At 34.8% G+C, this 21,839-nt stretch overlaps 1 protein-coding gene across 1 annotated transcript; it reads left to right on the top strand.

The window, feature by feature from the left end:
- Window positions 1-21,178: 21,178 nt before the first annotated feature.
- On the top strand, window positions 21,179-21,839 carry LOC148771756 (uncharacterized). Its single transcript, XM_088815212.1, has 2 exons — window positions 21,179-21,292; window positions 21,363-21,839. Exons 1-2 carry the CDS (start codon window positions 21,179-21,181, stop codon window positions 21,837-21,839), a joined length of 591 nt encoding a protein of 196 aa, XP_088671338.1.

Below are 21,839 nucleotides of genomic sequence, written 5' to 3'. Positions count from 1 at the left end.
CGATGAGACGTTCAAAGAGTCCCCATGGATTCTTATGGATAAGTATCTCCCGGCAAATTGTTGGAAGGTCGAGACTTACAAAACGAGAGGATTCTATGAGAATATCTTCACCAGCCTGGGAAGTGTTGATATTCAACACTATCCTCCTAAGAGTAAGGTTAATAACTACTCCAAGTTTATTATCAAGAAGATCATCTCCATTCAAGAATGGGGTACTTCTCATTTTTTGCTGAGAAAAGCATTACTAATGAGGTTACTAGGTCAGTCTACCAGTACAATTATTGGGATTACCTACATAGTTTTTATAAAACTCTTTTATATCAGAATCCTAAGCATTCTCACACATGGCTTATAAAAATTTGCGATAATATCAGTAGGAATCAAATTCCAAATTGGCTTTTCTCTTGGTGGAAAATTTTTGGTGCAATGGCAGACATTTTGCCAGAAGAGATTAAATCTCTCTTAGAAGAATACTCTATTAGTTTTCTTCTTTTAAAACTCACAATACAGGTAGTAAAACTATTTGTATGTTTTTTGTTGATTCCGGAATTCCATGGGTTTGGAAATGGAAACCACAATTCGGGTTCACGACCAATGGTACGCCGTGTTTATGGAGAATTCATACTACTAGGTTTTGGAATAATCTAAATGTTATTACTCCTGGCTCCAATGAGTCACCTTTACAAGAAAATATTCGTATGATTAAATCCAAAATGGAAGATCATAAGAAGATCTCTGCTAAGAAGACTTCATATAGTCTTCCTTCGTTCTCTGAGTTCTCCAAGCAGTATTTTGACATTTTCTTTAAAGAAAAAATTATGGATCTTTATATGGACCACATTAAGAAGGACCTATTCAATGATATTGACTTTTCTGATTCAAAATCAGATGCTTCTATGAGTTCTGTTACTGACCTCCAAGATGCTCAGGATCCTAACGAAGATTATCAAGATCTTTCTTTACAAGAAAGTTTTGATTTGCTCAAATCCTCTCTTAAAGAGAAAGTAAAGGAAGGAAAAAATTAATGGAAGACTGGGAGATTTATCTCGTACGTTTCAGTTCATCACCAGATTGGAACATCTGGGAAGTTCCTTTTCATGTTAGGTTCGATGAAAAATCTAACGAGATCACAGGCAGAGAAACAATCTTGTTATCCAGTCCTTATAAGATTTTAAGAAGACTCTAAGACTTCTGAAGAAACAAGCTTCTTTAATGGCGATTTAAAGAAGATTTTATCTTAGAGCATTTCAGCAAGATGCATCTACGGTATCCGACAAATTAAATTTCGTCATTGCTTACGCCATCAGACCAAGCACTGTTCATAAATAGTAAAAACACTATTCACACTTTTTACTATTCACACTTTTTTATCTTTTTGAAATCCGGGGCTGATGTCCGGCTCTTTCTCTTTTCTATTTATAGTTAGAGTTTCCAACTCTTTAGGGAAGGACTTTCTGGACTCTCTCTCTCTCTTTTTAAATTCCTATCTTGTATAATTATCGTGTGGAAAATAAGTTGGTTTGAAGTTCTTGCTGTTCTTTAAGGTACTCTTGCTTTCATCTTCAGTCTTTTATTAATATTTCAATGATCGCCGCCTCAATGGCCGGCTAAGTTTCCTGTATTAAATCATGGCTTGACTCAATGTTACTTTACTATCATGTACATTTGTGAAATTTAAGATTTATTTTACTTAAGATATCAAAGGTAGAGTTTGGTTTGACCAGAAGGTATGAGGTTTCCAGTGATATTCATAAGTTAACCATGTGGCTTGCCTAGTTTGCCGTTTTGTCGATCCCAGGCGCAAGCGTTTTTAGGCGTTAAGCTTTTTTCAGGTTAACTTATGGACTATGGATGTCCCCAGTAATATCCTATCTGTGTTTCTAAAAGATCCAACAGGATACTATTGATATATTAAGAAGATCCATATCTTATTTGCTGAAAGGATCAAAAAAGTCCTTAGAAAAGACTCAGATCATATTGCATATGAGGCTTTTACTTTTGGCCAAATCGTTAGTATTTGTATTCAAGAAGGATTAAGCCTTTGTAATGAAATCAAATTAAGAAATCAGATCCGTAAGGATAATCTGTTAGAAAGAAAACCGTTAGGTCATTTTTGTGACCAGTTTGGCCTAGACAATCCTGGCAAAAAAGATTCTCATAAGAATAAAAGATAATTTAATCATAAACCTAATTATAGGAAAAGAAGAAGACATTATGATAATAAACAGATTAACCATTCTAAAGATAAGCAAGATAACGACAAGGGAAGAAATCGCTATCATAGAAAGAAGTCCTATAAAAATGATAGTAATTTTCTTAGCAAAATTGTTTGCAGAAAATGTGGTAGAACAGGTCATTATGCTAATCAATGTTATGCTAAAGATAAGATTAAAAATCTTGATATTGAGGACGATTTAAAAGAAACCCTTTATAAAATTGTCATGAATTCTAAGGATGATACAGATTCTAATAAATCTGGTTCCTCTAAAGAATCGGATTTTTCCGATGATATTTCTACTAAGAGTGATGAATGTAATAATTGTGCTCTTGGTAAACCCTGTCTTAATTGCATCAAAGATACATATAATCCTGTTGAAGATGAAATATATATATATATATATATATATATATATATATATATATATATATATATATATATATATATATATATATATATATATATATATATATATATATATATATATATTTATATATATATTATATATATATATATAAGGCCATCAATGGTACTTATTTATAAAGGGGTCCAAAATGTTTTTTATAAAAAAGTCCACACATGGTCCAGAGGGTTGTAACAGACTAAAGTAGCCCCTCACATTTTAATATGCTCCAATTTCATCATTTAATTTAATCTAACCTCAATTTGACCCTGAATCCACAAATTATTCATTTATGACCCAAAACACAATTTTATGGACAATTTCGTCCGTCACCGACGGTCTCTAGCGTTGACTTTTTTTTTTTTTTTTTTATAAAGATTTTTTCTTCCTGATTTTTCCGCCGCCGATTTCCGGAATTGACGTTTTCATTTGTTTTTATTTTTATTTTTATTATTTTGAATTTGTTTCTTTCTTTAACATCTTTTTGCCCCCAGTTTGAATAACAATATTTTTGTGGTTGACAATAATATTAACTATATTATTGTTAAACATATTAATATTAACTATACTATAGTTTAACATAGTAATATTGCTATATTAATCTATAGCACAATAATATTAACACAACAAAAGTCATTATTATTTTGTAAATAGAGTAATATTAATATGTTGACCGTTCAACAAAGGTAAACATAACAAAAAACCAAAATAATTAATATTGATGTGGTTGATAGTAATATTACTGTAACAACAATAATATTACCATCACCCACAATAATATTATTGTGTTTACAGTAATATTACAATTGTAGACAATAATATTATTACGTTGCTCCGTCAACAACTCAAACAAAACAAAAAACCCAAAATTATAATAATATTGATGTGGTTGACAGTAATATTATTGTGTTTACAGTTATTTTACTGTCAACGACATTAATATAATTACGTTGACTTGTCAACAAATCAAACAAAATTAAAAAAAAAAAACCCAAAAAAATAATAATAATATAGTTGATTCTAATTGTACTGACAACGACAATACAATTGCATAAATGTACTTTCAACGACAGTACAATTACGTTAATGTACTGTCAATGACGGTATAATTACGTTAATGTACTGTTAGTGACAGTATAATTACTGTTAATACAGTACAATTACGGTCAACGTTTACAAAAAAAATCATAAAAAAAGTCAATGCCGGAAACCGGCGACAGAAAAGACAGACCGGAAAAAAAAATCGAACAGTCAATGCCGAAAACCGGCGGCAAAAATATAATTTCAGAAAATAATGTTTTAAAAAAATGTCAAAATTGAATATTTGTGGTCAAAATTGATTAAATTGAGGTTACAATTAAGAATTGGATGTAAATGGTTGGAGGTAATTTTGTCGTATACATTAATTTTTCCATTATTTATAATACATTTTAAAGGGATGAGCTTATTGGCGAAAGATATATAACCCATAAAGCTAGAATAATAAAAATGGTTGGTGAGAGACTTGTGCACAAAAACCTCAAATAAATATATATATATATATATATATATATATATATATATATATATATATATATATATATATATATATATATATATATATATATATATATATATATATAACTCAATAAACATGTAAAACAATTCAAATAATATTTACATTTATATATTATGAAATTCATTGATATGAAAAAATGACCGGACAAATTTTAGAATTAACATAAGATAACAACGAAGTATCATGTACTATGGTACTATACCAAAAGTAACAGTATATTGAATATATGCTTATTTTATAGGGAAAATTAGCAAGAAAAGGGAAATGTAGTTAAGGAAAACTCCCTCCAGAAAATAATTAAAAAAAGGGTTATTTTGCATACCCCTAGCCACCAAATAAACTATGGATAAACCCAAGCCCAAATCACCATTTGACATACCCCTGGAGAAGCGAAAGTACTATACTATCCTTATATGCAATTTTCAACCAAAATGCATTCAACATTTCTAGTCCTGCATTTATTCTTTTCGCTGATTTATTTATAATTTTTTTAAATAATAATAAAACTGTTTGTTAAATTTATATATATTTATTATTTTTAAATTTTTTTTTATTTAAAAAAAAAATTAATTGTTTTTTTTTCCTTTTTTTTTTTTTTTTTTTTTTTTTAATTTTCAAAACATTATGTTTACTGTACTGAAAATAACTACATGTAACTGTAGTACCTATAGTAATTCGTAGTTATGTTCGTTATTTTACCCCATATTTTTAGTCGATCAATAGCATACACACACGAATACTGGCTTATACAAAAGAAATTCATAAACCCCAACAAAAATTTACAAATTTCAATATTTTTATTATAAATCACCTCAAAACCAATAAAATACAAATCGAAAATACACAAATATATGCATATGTAACTACATGTTACTATATATATATATATTAATGTATAGTAATGTATACAGTGTGTTGAACACTGTAACTTGAAGCAGATGTAACTTCAACCAAATTTTTGACACTTTCAAGGAGAGGATCAATGGCTTTCATTAAGTTGCAATTGCAAAATCAAAAAAAAAAAAAATTACTTTAGCAAATCAACAAAATTTGAAGAAACATCAAAACACTCAAAAATCAACAAACACTAAGAGATCGAGAGGTAGAGAGAAAAGTTATTGCTGGGAAATGCTACAGATTTAAATCAAACAAAGAGTGACTCCTCACCCCCCTCGCCTCCTACCAAAACCCTAGCCGCCACTAATAACCACCCACGGTTCCGCTCGCCCACAAATGCAAAAAATTATAGAAATAAATTTGAAAACATAAAAATAAACGAACTTACCATCAAAATATAGATCGCGACGAGAGCAATCCAACGGTGGGTAGCCCAGCAAATTTCGACTGGTGGAACACAAAATACACCTCCTGTAAGACCACCGTTGTCGAATGAAAAATAATTGCAGAAACAGATCCAGCGCTACAACTGAATGAAATCACCACCATCAGAAAGAGCTCGACGAGAGGAATCCAACGGTAGTTAAACCATCGAATTCCGACCACCGGAGAGAAAGTTATGACTCCGGGAAGCAATTTCGCCGATGGGAGGTTTGTGGAGGCGGGATTTTGAATCTGGGAGAGGAAGAGAGAGACGATTGAAGTGGCTAGGGTTTAAAACTGATTTTAAAAGAGTATTATAGGGACTTCAGGGTGGCCAAGGGGGGTATGTCAAAATATTTTCGAAATGAGGGGAGTTTCCCCTAGAGTGCAATCCACCTGATAGCTAGTTAGTTCTATATAATTTGGAAATAAGGGGGGTCTACAAAATAATCCCTAGAAAAAAACCTCTTTACCTAATATTCCACCCAAATACTATTTACATAATTCCAAAACTCGCCTTAATTGTCCAATATACTCTTTTAAAACCCTAGTCTCATTTTTTTTCTTCTTTCTTTTATGTTTCTCGTTTCTTTCTTCTCCGTTTCTCGTTTCTTTCTACCCTTTCTCGTTTCTTTCTTCTTTCTTCTTTGTTTTTTCTTATTTTTTCTCATAAACGCAGGTTTGCCGAAACGGCTGGAACGGCCGTTCCGGAACGGGAACGGTGCCCGCCGTTCCGGAATCCCTAACAAAACCGTTCTCTCCCCTTGACGCGGCGGACCACCGTGACGGCCGAGACGTAGCCGGGAAACAGCACCGGAACGGCGTCGGAACGGCCGAAACGGCTCCGGAACGGTCTGACCCTTGACGGAAAAAACATTAAAAAAAAAAAAAAAATTGGGAACGAGATAATTTGTAAAAGAAGAGTGTAAATTATTTTTTAAATAAAAAAAAGAGTTTAAATTAAAAGAAGAGTTTAAATTAAAAGAAGAGTTTAAATTATTTTTTTTATTTTTTATTTATGGAGTTAAGAGCTAATTTTAATTTTTTTGGATAATGAGACCCCACTAATCCCTCTAATTTCCTATTAATAGGAGAAAGTAACAATAAGTAAAACATGACTATAATTTATGTAGGGGTAATATGCTAAGAGTCCCTTAAATGAAACATAATTTGAACTAAATGACAACCTTAAATTCAATCTTTTAATTAAATCCCTATTTTGAAATAATATATGATCTACATCCCTAATTTTTATTTTATCCCTAGTTTACCCTTATACCCTAAATATAATATCCCACGTTTATTCAACTAATCAGATTTTTTTTTTTGTTTTCTCTCTCGTCTCTCGCCGCTCTCTCTCCCTCTCCCTCTCGCCTCTTTCTCTCCCTCTGGCTCTATCTATTTCTCTCTCGCTCACTCAATTATGGTGGCTATGGTGGGTGGCGGTCGGAGAGAATTACAGATCTGCAAATTGCAACGGGTATATTATGGAGGAAACTTGTGAAGGAAGAGAGAGATTGAGGGCGGCCAAGATCCTTGAAGGACATTGGGAATCTGAAGGACTTGCTCAAGTATTGGCAAGTCTAAGATGGAGAACCAACGAAATGGATCAGAAATAATATCCACACCAAGATGGAATCTGAAATTCATCCCAACAAAAAGTGTGATAACATGACAGTCATGACTAACGTTGAGACCACAGTGAGTAAGTTAAACTATAATGTCATTCTTCCCGTCAAACAGGTTAGATAAAATTTTAAATTATCATCCTTCTGTTAGTCGAAAGGTTACTTTTGAATGTGATGATTTACTAACAATTGATTTGATCTAATAGTCTTTCTTTGAGTCCTGTTTTTATTAGACAAATTAATCAAGGCGGAATTAATCAAGACCGGAATGACAAAATCCATAAGAGGCCTAGTGTCCTTGAACTATCCCGAGAACGAGATCCGAACGATCCTCCATACGGCTTTCTAGTCTTGGTCCAAAATCTTCTTTCTTGGATCAAATAATAAGCCCAATTTATTTGGTCTTTATTTTCAAAAATTAGCTCTTTATAAAATGATAATTTATCTTCAAAAATAAATCCTTTTTATTTGAAAATTATTTCAAAAGGGTCAGCTGAGATTTGAAAGAAAATATCCATGAGATTGTTTGTTATCCAGCCTATTATAGATTTTGGAGGCAAAATGTTTTTCGAAATTCAAGATCTTCTATCTTTGGAAAATGGTTTAATATTCAAAATTATTTGAATTGTTTGAAAAACGTTTTTCATTGATATAAGCTGACTGAGAATCATATTTTCGGACTTGAAAAGATTTTAAATCAATCATCAATCAAAGATTCAAAAAATATAAGCTGTCCGGAAGTTAGACAGTCTGCCTCGGAAGTTGCTGAAGCTGGCTGGAAGATGCTTTGCTGAAAATCGCTTTTGAAGAAATTAAGAACACTCCTTTTGAGTTTCAAAATTCAAATGCTTACCATATTCAAGTGATTTAATTGAACTCAATCAACTAGAGATCAATCACACTCATCATCTAATCAATCAAGAGATTAAAGATTGATTCCTTCATTTCTAGTGATGAAGAGCTTCAGCTATAAATAGTGGATCATCATTCAAGCTATAAATAGTGGTTCGAACCACGCCAACCATGTGACGAGACCCGATATCAATACTTCGGATATCAAATCCCGGACCGTCCTAAAAAAGGAATCAAAGGTGGAACCGCGACCCGTTGTCTATAAAGAGACAAGAACCTTGGTATGCGAAGACGCCACAATCGATTGCGGAAGATCGATTGATAAGTCGGGGTGAACAAACGGAATCCACCGAAATGTTCGAACAGTTCTTAAAGAACCAAAGAGAATAATCTCCATTAAATCATCAAAATTCGTTCCATTAAATCAGCCAAATTGGCTACATATTTATAAGATCTAAGAAGACTCCTTTTTCACAAGGAAAGAGACTCTTACCTAATGTATAATAAGGAAACTAATAAATAAGAAAATCCTAGCCATAACTAACTCTAAAATAATTTAAATATATTAAACCTAATATAAAATCGTAAATAAATAAAACCTAAACTGCAAATATAGAGTCGACGACACGAACATTCTTCATAACCCGAGTAGACATTTGGCTGTGCACGTGTCTTGGCTTCAAGCTCGATTTCTGACCTCTTTCACTCCGAATCTCTCTCGCATCAAAACAGCAAAGTTTTAGATCTTGAAGTTGGCTTTCCGTAGCAATTCGAATCACCTTAATTGGTCTTCAGATGAGAAAGTAATGAGCCAAATAGTGTACTCTGCCAGAATTATACGGGACTTCCGGGATGAATGAAATTCGACTTGTCCAACGAATTTCCCTCTTCCTTGTCTTCCAATTCTTCGTGTTGGATGTAGTTAGGATCATATCATAAATCTTGAGGAAACATCAACTGTATGCCTAGGGTACAAAATGCATCTTTGGTCAATCTCAAATTGACTATCTAGGCCACATTATTTCAGCAGATGGAGTGGGAGTGGACCCTACTAAAGTTCAAGGAGTTAAAGACCGGCCAATCCCAAATAGAGTCAAAGCTTTAAGAGGTTTCCTTGGCCTTACTGGTTATTATAGGAAATTTGTGAGGCATTATGGCATTGTAGCTCGACCATTAACCGAGTTACTCAAGAAGGGGCTATTTTCATGGTCCAATGAAGCTAGCACTGCCTTTCATAAGTTGAAGGAACCTATGGCCAGTGCTCCAGTGTTACAGCTACCTGACTTCTCTAAGACATTCATCCTAGAGAGATGATGCTTCCTATCATGGAGTGGGACCAGTTCTAATGCAAGATGGGCATCCAATATCCTATTTGAACAAAGCTTTAGGCCCTAGAAATTTGGGCTTATCTGTCTATGAGAAGGAAGTCTTGGTCATTTTGTTAGCTATGTAGAAATTGACGGATTACTTGCTCCTTCAAACTTTCATTATTAGAACATACCAAAAGAGCCTAAAGTATCTGTTAGAACATAAGATATCTACACCTTTACTGCACAAATATTTGGCCAAATTGCTGGGATTCAGTTACAATATTGAGCACAAGAAAGGTATTGAAAACAAGGCAGCATATGCTCTCTCTAGGAGGCATACTTGACTGTTGCAGCTGGACAGTCCAATGGAAGCTCGGGTGGCCATAATCACTGCAGTTACACCTCTATGTCATAAGGAAGTTCAAGAAAGTTATGTGGGGGACACAACAAACTATTTCTAATCAAGCTATCAGACCTTGGGATGTGTCATACTTCCATTATGCAGCTGGATTATTGAAGTTTAAGCGGAAGGTGCTTGTAGGGTCTCAGGGAGAACTGATGAATACTATCTTGCAGTTTATGCATGGTTCTGGATTAGGTGGGCATTCAGCGGCGTTTTGGGTTGATAAAACGTATTAGTACTTATAAAAGCGTGTTTGTATATTTTAATTCCAGCAACGTTAGTTTGTTAGGGGAGATTGGCTGCGTCCAATTATCGTATGACACGTGGGTCATCTTCTTCAGCCAGCTGCGGCTATAAATAGAAAGTGCAGCTGAAGAAGGAGCATTATGGAAATTGTAGATTGTAATTCTCATATTCAGATTAATAAAATAGGGAGTTGGAAGCTGAAGCAGTTAGGGTTCAATCGTAATCCTAACAAGTGGCCATCAGAGCCATATTCTGGCAGTGACGACGCCGCACTCTGAAATCGATCAAAGATGGCGAAGAACAATACACGCGTGGAAGCAATAGAGCAGCAGATATCAACAATGGAGGAACAGACGAAAGCATTGGAGCAGCATGTTGCGAATTTATTTAGTGGACAGCAAAATCTACGGCTGGAATTCAGTAAGGATGTGGAAGAAAAGTTAGCGGAAACTAATCGACGTACGGATCAGAGATTTGATTAACTGACGAAGAAATTGGAAGAATTAGGGCGACTGTTGGTGGCAAATCGTGGCAAGGAGCCGTTGCAGAATACTGGATCTCCGTCGTTTCCTTCGTCTCTGCCAACCCAGTTGGTTATTAAAACGAGCATGCCCTCATGCATGGAATAAAGGAAAACGTTGAAGCATCGAGTCTGCATCTTCCCACGTCGCTTCTTCCACCGGCAAGTGAGCCCATTGCACCAACATTTGACCCACGGCCGTATTATTGCGCTTAACCATTCGTTTTTCTAACACCTTGATTGGAGCTAACATCAGCTCGCTATTATCCGTCATGGGTGGTAGTTTTGCCACTATTTGGTCCCGAGATCCAACGTGTTTCTTGAGTAAGCAAACATGGAAAACAGGGTGAATTCTGGCCGTGTAAGGTACGCAGCTCATATGCAACTGCTCCAACCCGTTTCAGGACTTGAAAAGGACCACAAACTTGGTTGTGAGCTTCCAAAATTGAATCTTACGCATACTCAACTGTTTATATGGTTTGAGTTTCAGATACACCCAGTCTCCGACAACAAACTCCCATTCTTTCTTGTGTTTATCTGCATGTAACTTCATACGATCCCGAGCCCTTTGTAACAGCTCCTTAAGATGCTGCAGAAGTTTAGCATGATCTTGTACCCACTGCTCCACCCCTACTGACTTAAACTCTTCCACCACCCTATATCCCACCAGTGGAAGAGAATAGCCATATAGTTCTTGAAAAAGGGACATGTTAATGGCAGAATGGTAAGTGGAGTTATACCACCATTCCGCCAATCCTAACTAGCTTCCCCACTCCTTAGGAAATTTGCAACACATGCATCTTAGATACCCTTCCAAGCATTGATTAACACGCTCTATTTGCCCATCCGTTTGCGGATGATAGTCAGTACTCAATTGTAACTGCACCCCCAACGCTTTAAACAATTCGGACCAAAAATTGCTGGTAAATATCTTGTCACGATCCGAGACAGTATATGAAGGAAGGCCATGCAATTTATAGATGTTGTCCATGAAGACTTAAGCCAATAAGGATGCGCTAATAGGATGATTGAGAGCAATAAAATGACTGTATTTAGTGAATCTGTCAACCACCACCCAAATAGTATCCTTACCTTTGGAATTAGGGAGCTTCTCAATAAAGTCCATGGTAATATAGCTCCAAGCTTGTTCAGGGAATGGTAAGGGATGAAGCAATCCAGCCACCTTAGAAGTCACATGTTTGTTGAGTTGGCAAGTAGAACAGCCAGTTACCAATTCCTTAACTTGGCTGTTCAAGCCAGGCCAATCAAATATGCTATGCACTCTCTGGTAAGTTCTCTGAACTCCAGAATGCCCACCTAATCCGGAGCGTTTCCCTCGTCTCTACCAACCTAGTTGGTTAATACGGTTAATACCATTACAGTACCAAGAAAACGGCATATGAGGTTTGGAATGGTAAGAAGCTCAATGTAAGTTACATTCATGCCTTCAGTTGTGTTTGATATATCTTAATGATAAGTTGGGATAGGACAGTGATGGAACACCCACTGATCCCACACTGTATAGAAGTATAATAAGAAGTATGTTTTATCTTACTCTTAGTAGACCTAACATTTTTTTTAGTGTAGGTGTTTGTGCTAGGTACCAAGTGAATCCTAAAGAAAGCCATCTAAGTGCTCTGAAACATATCATTTAATATGTAAATGGAATGGCTGAATTGAGAATTTGGTACTCTAAAGATACAAACACTTGTTTTGCAGGGTACAATAATGCTGATTGGGTAGGAGATTTGGATGACAGGAAAAACACAACAAGTGGTTGTTCCTACATGGGTAACAAATTAGTTTCATGGTACAGTAAAAAACAAAACTGCATTTCTTTGTCAACCGCTGAGTCTTAGTACATTGCTGCAGGTGGTTGTGGCACTCAACTTCTTAGGATGCTACATATTACATGATTATGGTTTTCATGAAAAATAATTGCATGTTTTCCGTGATAAATCAAAGTGCCATAAATATTTCAAAAAATGATGTTCAATATTCTAGGACAAAACATATATATACGCCATCACTTCATTAGGGAGTTGGTAGCACAAAACATTGTGTCCATTGAATATGTGTCCACAGAGATTCAGTTGGCTAATATCTTCACAAAGCCAGAGGCTAAAGGAAATTCCTTATTGTAGCAGTCGACTATTTTCTCAAGTGGGTAGAGGCCGAGCCCTTGGCCAAATAGTTGAGCCCGTCGTCATTCGTTTCCTATGGAAAACCTTAGTCTGCCGCTTCGGAATACCCCGTGCCTTAATATTTGATAATGGCACCCAGTTTTGTGGGAATAAAGTGGCGCAATGGTGCGAATGGCTCTCTAGTAAGCAGTTCTTTACTTCGGTAGAAAACTATCAGGACAACGGCCAAACTGAGGTCGCAAACCGCACTATCCTACAACACTTGAAGGCGAGACTGGGGAGGTAAAAGGCACATGGGTTGATGATATGATCCAATTGAAGTTAATGCCGAGCTAACCAGAGTGCAAGCTCCAATTATGCTTGTTGGTGAAGATTATGATGCAATACATGAAGATGATCTTGTCAAAATCCAGTACCATGAAGGTGAATCTTTGAGTTTGATTGTTGGTGGAGTTAGTTGTACGAATATAGAATATTGTTGCATTCTTCCAAAAGAAATAAGTACGATATTACCATCAAATAAGAGGATTGATCATGGAAGATATTTTAAATATACACCTTTTGATATTGGTCCGCATTCGAGGACGAATCCTTTTAAAGAAATGAGTGTGATACGATACCCCGCAAGCTCAAAGATGAAGAATTGGAAGAAACAAAAGCGCGTGAATTTAATGGAGTTGTTTGCATTTGAAATGACGCAAGTTAGTGAAAGTGAGTTGCTTGAAGAGTCCATGGTGAGGAATTGGAAGAAAAGAAAGAATGAATTGATTGGACTAGCCGAATTCCATACATCCGAAATTCTCACCTATTTGTGGCAGTTTTGCCATTCGGGTCATAAGTCACTTATTGTATTGATAGCGTAAAACCTACGTATGAAAAACCGCAAGTTTACAGTATCGCGTTTTGTAGAATAGTGAATTCCAGATATCGATCCACAGGGAACTAAGTTCCTGAATTTACCAAGTACCGTAATTATACTATCCTAAACTTTATCTAGACGATCAAGAATTGATGGGAGAAAAGAAACTAAAAAGAAACAATAAATAAAAACAACGGTCCGCCAGGACAAGCGAGGAATTCCAAAGTGTGATGGCTTCTAGGGTAAAATCCACCAGTATACTATCGATAAAGATATACAAATCCAAATATAATGTCAATTCTATATTCTCTAACACAAACATTAAAATACCCTAACCCCCGTCTCTAGTGTAGTTAGAGTCTACCCACAGGTCCGACGTCTCTGTTCAGAACATGATATTAAGAGAGCATTTAGGTCAAGTCCTTAAGGGCTACCCGAGGTGCATCACGTCTCCGTTTCCAAAACCCGAGCTATGTTTTGCTAAAATCAAACCAGAAATCCTCTCTCGAGTTCATTCCCATTTACAATCAATTCAACTGTTGGCCAAACAATCGAAAGCATTTAATACAGGAAAACATAAACAGAATCAAAGAACCACAAATAGATCACAAATCTGGAAATCAAAATCAATATATACAAGGTTTCATTTCCCTAAAAGAACATGCTCAGTTCATTGCAAACATAGCATCAAAATGAAGAACACGAGAAATCATAAACTAAATTTAAAGAAAAAACATATGAAAAACCCGAGTCGAAATCCTCGTCGAAGCTTCCCGCGAAGAGCTGGCGAAAACCGAGGAGAAAACCAAAGAAAAAGTCGAAGAAGAGGTCTTTAGATGCAAAACTTAAAAAGTGACCTTCTATTTATAGTAAGAAAACAAAGAAAAATGTCTGGTCTCGGTTTATGTGCCCAAATCGCGATCTGGGCTACTTGGATCGTGGAATGTTGGATCGCGATCTGGTTCTTGATCAAAAAACGTTATGTGAGACCCCCCAGATCGCGATACAGGAAGGCTGGATCGCGATCTGGGTCCTGATCGAAAAACGATATGTAAGTGACCGCATATCGCGATACATGAAGAGTGGATCGCGATCTGGCCTCTACGTCAACTTCAAACCCTGTTTTGACCCTTTTATAGCCCGAATATGACAATTTTTCATTTCACAAAAGTTGTAGACCTTGAAGTTAGCTTTCTAAGAACTTTTGACTCAGTGCAATCGGAGGTCATATGCAAAAGTTATGCTTGAAATACCAAACACTACCACAACCCGCGAGAATGCACTTTTGCACGTGTTTGGTTTGATTTTCGGCTTCGCTTCCAAATCGTTTTGAATCGGCAAAAATAGCTTCTCTTTACCTAAAATAGAAATAAAATTAGAAACGCAAAATATGTTCAAATAAAGCCGAAAACTCAGACGAACGAAGACCAAAAAACGAAGATTCGATAAGTAAAAATCGTGCAAAACAAACACTTATCACACCCTCAAACTTAGATCTTTACTCGTCCCAAATAAATCAAAACAAAACTACAACACAAAAACAAAAACGACAAAAGCAAAAAATACTAAACCTAGGCGAGAATTTCGGATGTATGGAATTCGGCTAGTCCAATGATTTTTTTTGTTTTTTTTCTTCCAATTTCTCACCATGGAATCTTCAAGAAACTCACTTGCACTAACTTACATCATTTCAAATGGGAACAAATCCATTAAATTCACGTACTTTCGTTTCTTCCGATTCTTCATCTTTGAGTTTGCGAGGATCGTATCAAATGGAAGCTTTTTTTTTTAATGAAAAAAAGAAAAAAGAAAAGGGAATATAGACCATACAAAATTACAAACATGTTATTGTTATAATAATATAGACTTATTGACTAAGAGCATCTCCAATGGAGAGTGCTATAAATCAAAATGGTATATTTATAGTAGCTTGTGAATAGTGTTTTGCCTTCTTACTTTTATCATTTCTACTCCAATCATAACATCTATATTATACATGTTTATTATATTATATTATTTATTTAAAGGAAAGTGGTGTGGCCTACTTTGTCTCTCTCCAAAATTGAGATACTTTTTCATTATTTTATTATATTTATATTTACCAGCCCATGTACAGTATCTGCTATTGATAGCAGTTGGGCTTCCAATTATACATTGCATGCAAAATTTTAGCTTGCCCGTTGGAGCTGAATTTTTTGTTCCCATCAGCTATATATCATGTAATTTAACTTTTAGCAGTCCAAAAGAGCAAACGTTGGAGATATCCTAAGTCAAATAACTTGTGGACTAAGTCTCCACAAGCTCCGTGCCATCATTTCCTTTCATGCTTATCTCAATTAGCATGACAAAGCTTGAACTCTATTTCTATATAAATAGATATATAGTGGAGGAATGAAATGTACAATTCTCACTTTTCTATAGTAATCAATTTTCTTCAACAAAGCTTTCTTCAACTTCTGTCAGTAACTTTATACTGCAATATTGTTATTGCTTATTCTATATACGTATATATACATAAATATGTATTGTTAGTGGGTTTTATTCTATAACAGTTATATCTTTCTTGAAAATATATTTCAGAATACTACAACTTTTTTAAATTATAAATATGGACAGACAATTTTCAGTACAAATGTTCACTCAAGCAATAAATAATATATATAAAATTTTATGCAAACCACTTAAAAGCAAACTAACAAATCATGTATTTTTTTGTGATAACTATACCATTTACACAAAATGTCGACCGAAAACTTTATTGAGTGATAACCATACAAGTATGGGATTAAAGTAAAAAGATATTTATGCCGAATATCAAATTATTGAAGAACACATATTCTAATTAATGATTCATATATTACATATTTCTTCACTACAATTATATGAGCTCTTTCTTTTAAGTTTTCTCCATACAATTACAAAAAAATATCAATATATATAGGGGCTAGAAGAGGACATAAATATCAACTTAAACTTTTTTTGTTGTTTTCACCAACTTCATTTACAGAATGCAAGAGCAAGTATAAACAATAACAATACCAATTCAGTTTTTTTTTTTTTTTGGTTGGGGGGTTACAAACTTAAAATGAAAAAAAAAATGAAAAAAAAAAAAAAAAAACACTAAAAGAATAAGTGGAGCTGCTAGAACACATGAGAATTTTCCAAATCATTTTCGAGGCTTGTATCATTAAACAAGTCGATATCAAAGGTTTATTTTTACATTTTTAATTTATTCAGACCTTTTATTTTATGTGATCCACATTAAATTGCGTCAGAACAATATTATGCCCGTTTGGCATTAATTTATGGAAATAACTTAAAATAAGAAAACAATTCCAAAAAATATGAAAAAAAATAAGTAGAAGCTACCTTTTGCTTTTGTTTTTTGTTTTTTGTTTTTTAGTTTTTTTGGTTTTTTGTTCTTTTAGAAGAAGTAGAAGCTAGGGGTGAGTTCGGGACGAGATTTCGGGAATTCGAGATTTTCGAGATCGGGATTTCGGGATTCGGGATAGAAATTTTAAATCCCAATCTCGTCCCAAACTATTAAATCCCGATTATATCGGTATCCCTAAATATTTCGGGAATCGGGATTGGGATCGGGAAATCCCATATTTTGCCTAAAAACTAAGAAATATTACATATTTTTTCCATTAGTATTATTTTATACACTAAACCAACTTGAATATATTATATACATACTATTGTTCTTGCCTTATTTATTTTTACCACAAAACTTGGAACAAATAAAATTTTAAAAATTTAAAAATAAGTTGAAACAATATATTTTATATTGTATTTCTCATCTCCTTTACACTATATATATATATATATATATATATATATATATATATATATATATATATATATATATATATATATATATATATATATATATATATATATATATATATATATATATATATATGTGTGTGTGTGTGTGTGTGTGTGTGTGTGTGTGTGTGTGTGTGTGTGTGTGTGTGTGTGTATTTTTATTAGTTTTTTTTTTTCTTTTTTTCCTAATTCGGGATTAAAATATCCCGATCGGGATTGAACCAATTCCCTAATACCGATCCCGTATTTGTTCCTAATCCCAATCCCGAATCCCGTAATCCCGAATTCCCGAAGTTTTAGTCCAAAATAGTAAAATTCCGATCGGGACGGGACGGGATCCGGAATCCCGATCCCAAATGCCCAGCCCTAGTAGAAGCTACTAGTGGGTACATGATTCTCTATTTTTCTTTCAAGGAAATATATCCCATAAAAATGTCAATACTCAAACTTTGCTCTTAATTTTTTTTGAATATTTAGACGCGTACGTACATCATCAACTCCAGTCATTAATATCGAAAATTGCTTGCTGATATTTTTTATAATGTTTTGAAAACCGGAACGAACCTAAAACTGGACAATCAACTGGGTTACGGTTAGACCAGTTCAACCGAGTTCCAACTAAGTTTTTAGATATACTTTTTACTTTTTAATAATATATAAATCTTAAGATAATTATTATACAAATATATATTCAATAATTATATTATCCATTAAATGTCAACCTAAAACTCTAATTTATTAATTACGGTAAATTTCATTTTCCCCTTGTACTTTAGCTCGATATCACTTTATCCCATTTTACTCTCGATTGCATCGATTTGCCTCCCTGCACTTGAAAAATTGTCTTAATGTGGCCCTTGTTGTTAATTATCAGGCACATTTGACCTTAATATCATTTGATCTAAGCTATGAAATTACAAAAACGCCACCTCTCCCAATTTAAATAATTATTAAAAAAATATAAATAGGAAAACAAAAATAAAATAATAAAATATTCATGACAACGAGTAAACATGGTCCACGCATCAGCTACAATTTTTTTTAAAATAATTATTTGAACTTGGAGGGGTGGTTTTTTGTAATTTTCATACTTAAATCAAACGGTATTAATGTCAATTGTATGAAAGCTAACGGCGAGGCCATTGAGCCAATTTTTGAAGTAATGGGGGCCAAATCGATGCAATCGAGTGTAGAAGGGGGTAAAGTGATATCGAACCAAAGTACAAGGGAAGTGAAATTTACCCTATTAATTATTCTCAATATGGCACATTACAAATAACCCCATCAATGGATACTTATTCATAAAGGGGTCCAGACAACAAACTATTTTACAAAAAGGACCACACATTGTCCAGATATGTGTAAAATACTAAAATAGCCCCTCACATTTTAATCTGCTCCAAATTCATTCTTTAATTTAATTTAACCTCAATTTGACCCGAATTTCACAAATTATTCAATTTTGACTCTAAACTCAAATTTGAGTACAATTCCGCCCGTCGCAGCCATTGACCGCCGGTCTTCGGCGTTGACTTTTTTTTTCATCCTAATTTTTCCTCCAGGTGTAAACTTTTTCGATTTTTTTTTCTGCTTTTGTCGCCGCTGAGCCAGTCAACGCCAGTCTCTGACGGCGTTGACTTTTTTTTTTGATTTTTTTTCTTTAACATCTTTTTGTCCCCGTTTAAATAGCAATATTGTTGTGGTTGACAGTCATATTAACTATATTAGGTTAACCACAATAATATTAACGATACTAAAGTTTAGCACAGTAATATTGCTATATTAATATCTAGTACAATAATATTAACACAACAAAACTCATTATTATTGTGTAATAGAGTAATATTAATATGTTGGCCGTTCAACAAAGGTAAACATAATAAAAAGCCAAAAAAATTAATATTGATGTGGTTGACAGTAATGTTACTCTCATCCATAGTAATATTACTGTAACAATAGTAATATTACCGTCAACCACAATAATAATATGATGTTTATAGTATTATTACGTTAATCCGTCAACAACCCAAACAAAACAAAAAAGCCAAAAAACAAAATAATATTGATGTAGTTGACAATAATATTATTGTGTTTACGGTTATTTTACAGTCAACGACGGTAATATAATTACGTTGACTTGTCAACAAATCAAACAAAAAAAAAGAATCAGAAAAATATTAATATTGTCGCTGACTGTAATTGTACTGTCAACGACAGTACAATTACATAAATATGTTGTCAAAGACAGTACAATTACGTTAGTGTACTGTCAACGCCAATACAATTACTGTTAATGACAGTATAATTACGGTCAACGTTTAGCGGTGGACGTAAAATAAAAGGATAAAAATTATATGAAAAAAAACACTAAAAAAAGTCAACGCCGGAAACCGCGACAGATAAAACAGATAGAAAAAAAATAAGAAGTAAAAATAAAAATAAATCAAAAAAGTCAACGGCGGAAACCGACGGCAAAAAAAGTAATTTTTGAAAAAAAAAAGTTTAAAAAAAGAAGTCTAAATTGTATTTTTGTAGTCAAAATTGATTAAATTGGGGTTACAATTAAAAATTGGGTGTAAAGGGTTGGGGTAATTTTATTAAGACATTTATTTTTCCTTTATTTATACTACATATTAAATGAATGAGCTTATTGGGGAAATAGATATAACTCCTGAATTTAGAATAATAAAGATGGTTGGTTAGAGATTTATGCAAAAAAACCCCTTCACAATAAAAAAATTTAGTGTATTAAAAAAGAAATTTTTAGTTTTCTTCGCGATCGCGATCTTATTTGGGCACGTATTAAAAGATGGGGTGAGAAACAACTCTCAAATTCCGGAAAAGAGGTTCTTATTAAGGCTGTTTAGCAAGCAATTATGTCATATATGATGAGTTGCTTTATGTTACCGGTGGGCCTCATTAATGATCTGGAATCGGCTATCCGAAGGTTTTGGTGGGGAAATGGAAAGGACAGGAAGATGCCGTGGTTAGCATGGTATAGAATGTGCATATCGAAAGCTGATGGTGGTCTTGGATTTCGGGATTTGCGTAGTTTCAGTATAGCACTATTAGCCAAACAAACCTGGAGAATTTTAAATTACCCTGACCTTCTTTTATCCAAAATTCTGAAAGCTCGTTATTTCTCCAATGGTGAAGTTCTCACGGCTGAATTAGGTTCGCGGCCTTCAGCGACTTGGCGGAGTTTAGTTAAGGCGCGATCTCATTTGTTCAAAGGTTTAAGAAAGAAAATTGGTGATGGCTCAAGCACATCTATTTGGGCGGACCCATGGCTCGGTGACGATGGAAATTTCAAAGTTATTACTCGAAGACCTATGCACTCGTCTTTCCCAGATAGAGTCGAAGATTTAATTGACCCGACTTCAAAGTCGTGGGATATCTCGATTATTAATGAGCAGTTTTGGCTAGTGGACCGAGAATAACGTATTCTGGCTATACCAATTGGAAGTTCATATGTAGCGGACAAATGGATTTGGCACTACACGAAGGACGGAAAATTTACGGTGAAGTCGTGTTATCACCTCGCCCTAGCAACAACACACGGCTATCATGCTAATAGGGGTCTAGCGAATGAATATTCGTCGAGTGGATTATCAAGAAGAAGATGGAAGAACATATGGAATTTGGCACTTCCCCCGAAAATTCGTATGTTTCTTTGGAGGGCCTGTTCTGATATACTCCCCATACAAGCCGACCTGTTTAGAAGAAAGATTGCCACCTCTCCAATGTGAAACCATTGTGGGAGAGAGTGGGAGACACCTATGCACGTCTTTCTCTGTTGTCGAGGCATGGAAAAATTATGGAAGTCACACCCTTTTGGCATTATAGGGCAGTCAAAACCAGTGTCTATGTGGGATTGGATAACTCAATGGCAGCAACGATTAGCAGAGGATTCCTTTCTCTTGGCGGTCGTCGTAGTGTGGAAAGCTTGGGAGTCAAGAAATCGAGAGATGCATGGAGAGCAAGGGATGGCGACGGACGAGTTTATTAGCTAGGGTCTGACTTTTCTCAATTTGTATCAACAAGCACAACTTCCACGTACTCCCATACAGCAACGCGCTCTTCCAACGGAGTGGAAACCGCCTCGAGAAGGAATAATTAAACTGAATTTTGATGCAGCTCTTCCAGCTGGAACCCATTATTCGGTGTCTGTGATAGCTCGAGATTGGCGGGGTGACTGTATGTTTTGGGCAGCTAGAAGCTTTAGAGGCCGACCAAGGGCAATCGACTGTGAAGCTCACGCTGCACTCTTCGCATTGACTAGAGCCAAAGAGGAAAATTGGCCATCAATTATTCTGGAAGGAGATTGCCTCAAAGTTGTCAAAGCTCTTCGAGGAGAGGATGCTCAATCATGCTCGTTTGGCGCTTATGTCGAAGATTGCTGGTGTGTGGCTAAATTTTTCGAAAGTTGTGTCTTTGATTTTGTTAAACGTTCGGGAAATATTTTAGCTCATCTTATAGCTAAAAATTATGGTGACTCTTGTAACGAAGGTTATACCCTTCTTTCAAATTTGGCAAGGTATGCCTAA

The sequence above is a fragment of the Erythranthe guttata genome, chromosome 3 (assembly GCF_056151865.1).
Source record: "Erythranthe guttata isolate IM_541 chromosome 3, IM_541, whole genome shotgun sequence".
Taxonomy (NCBI): Eukaryota; Viridiplantae; Streptophyta; class Magnoliopsida; order Lamiales; family Phrymaceae; genus Erythranthe; species Erythranthe guttata.
The sequence above is the reverse complement of the archived record's forward strand: the minus strand, read 5'-3'. Positions and strand labels throughout refer to the sequence as shown.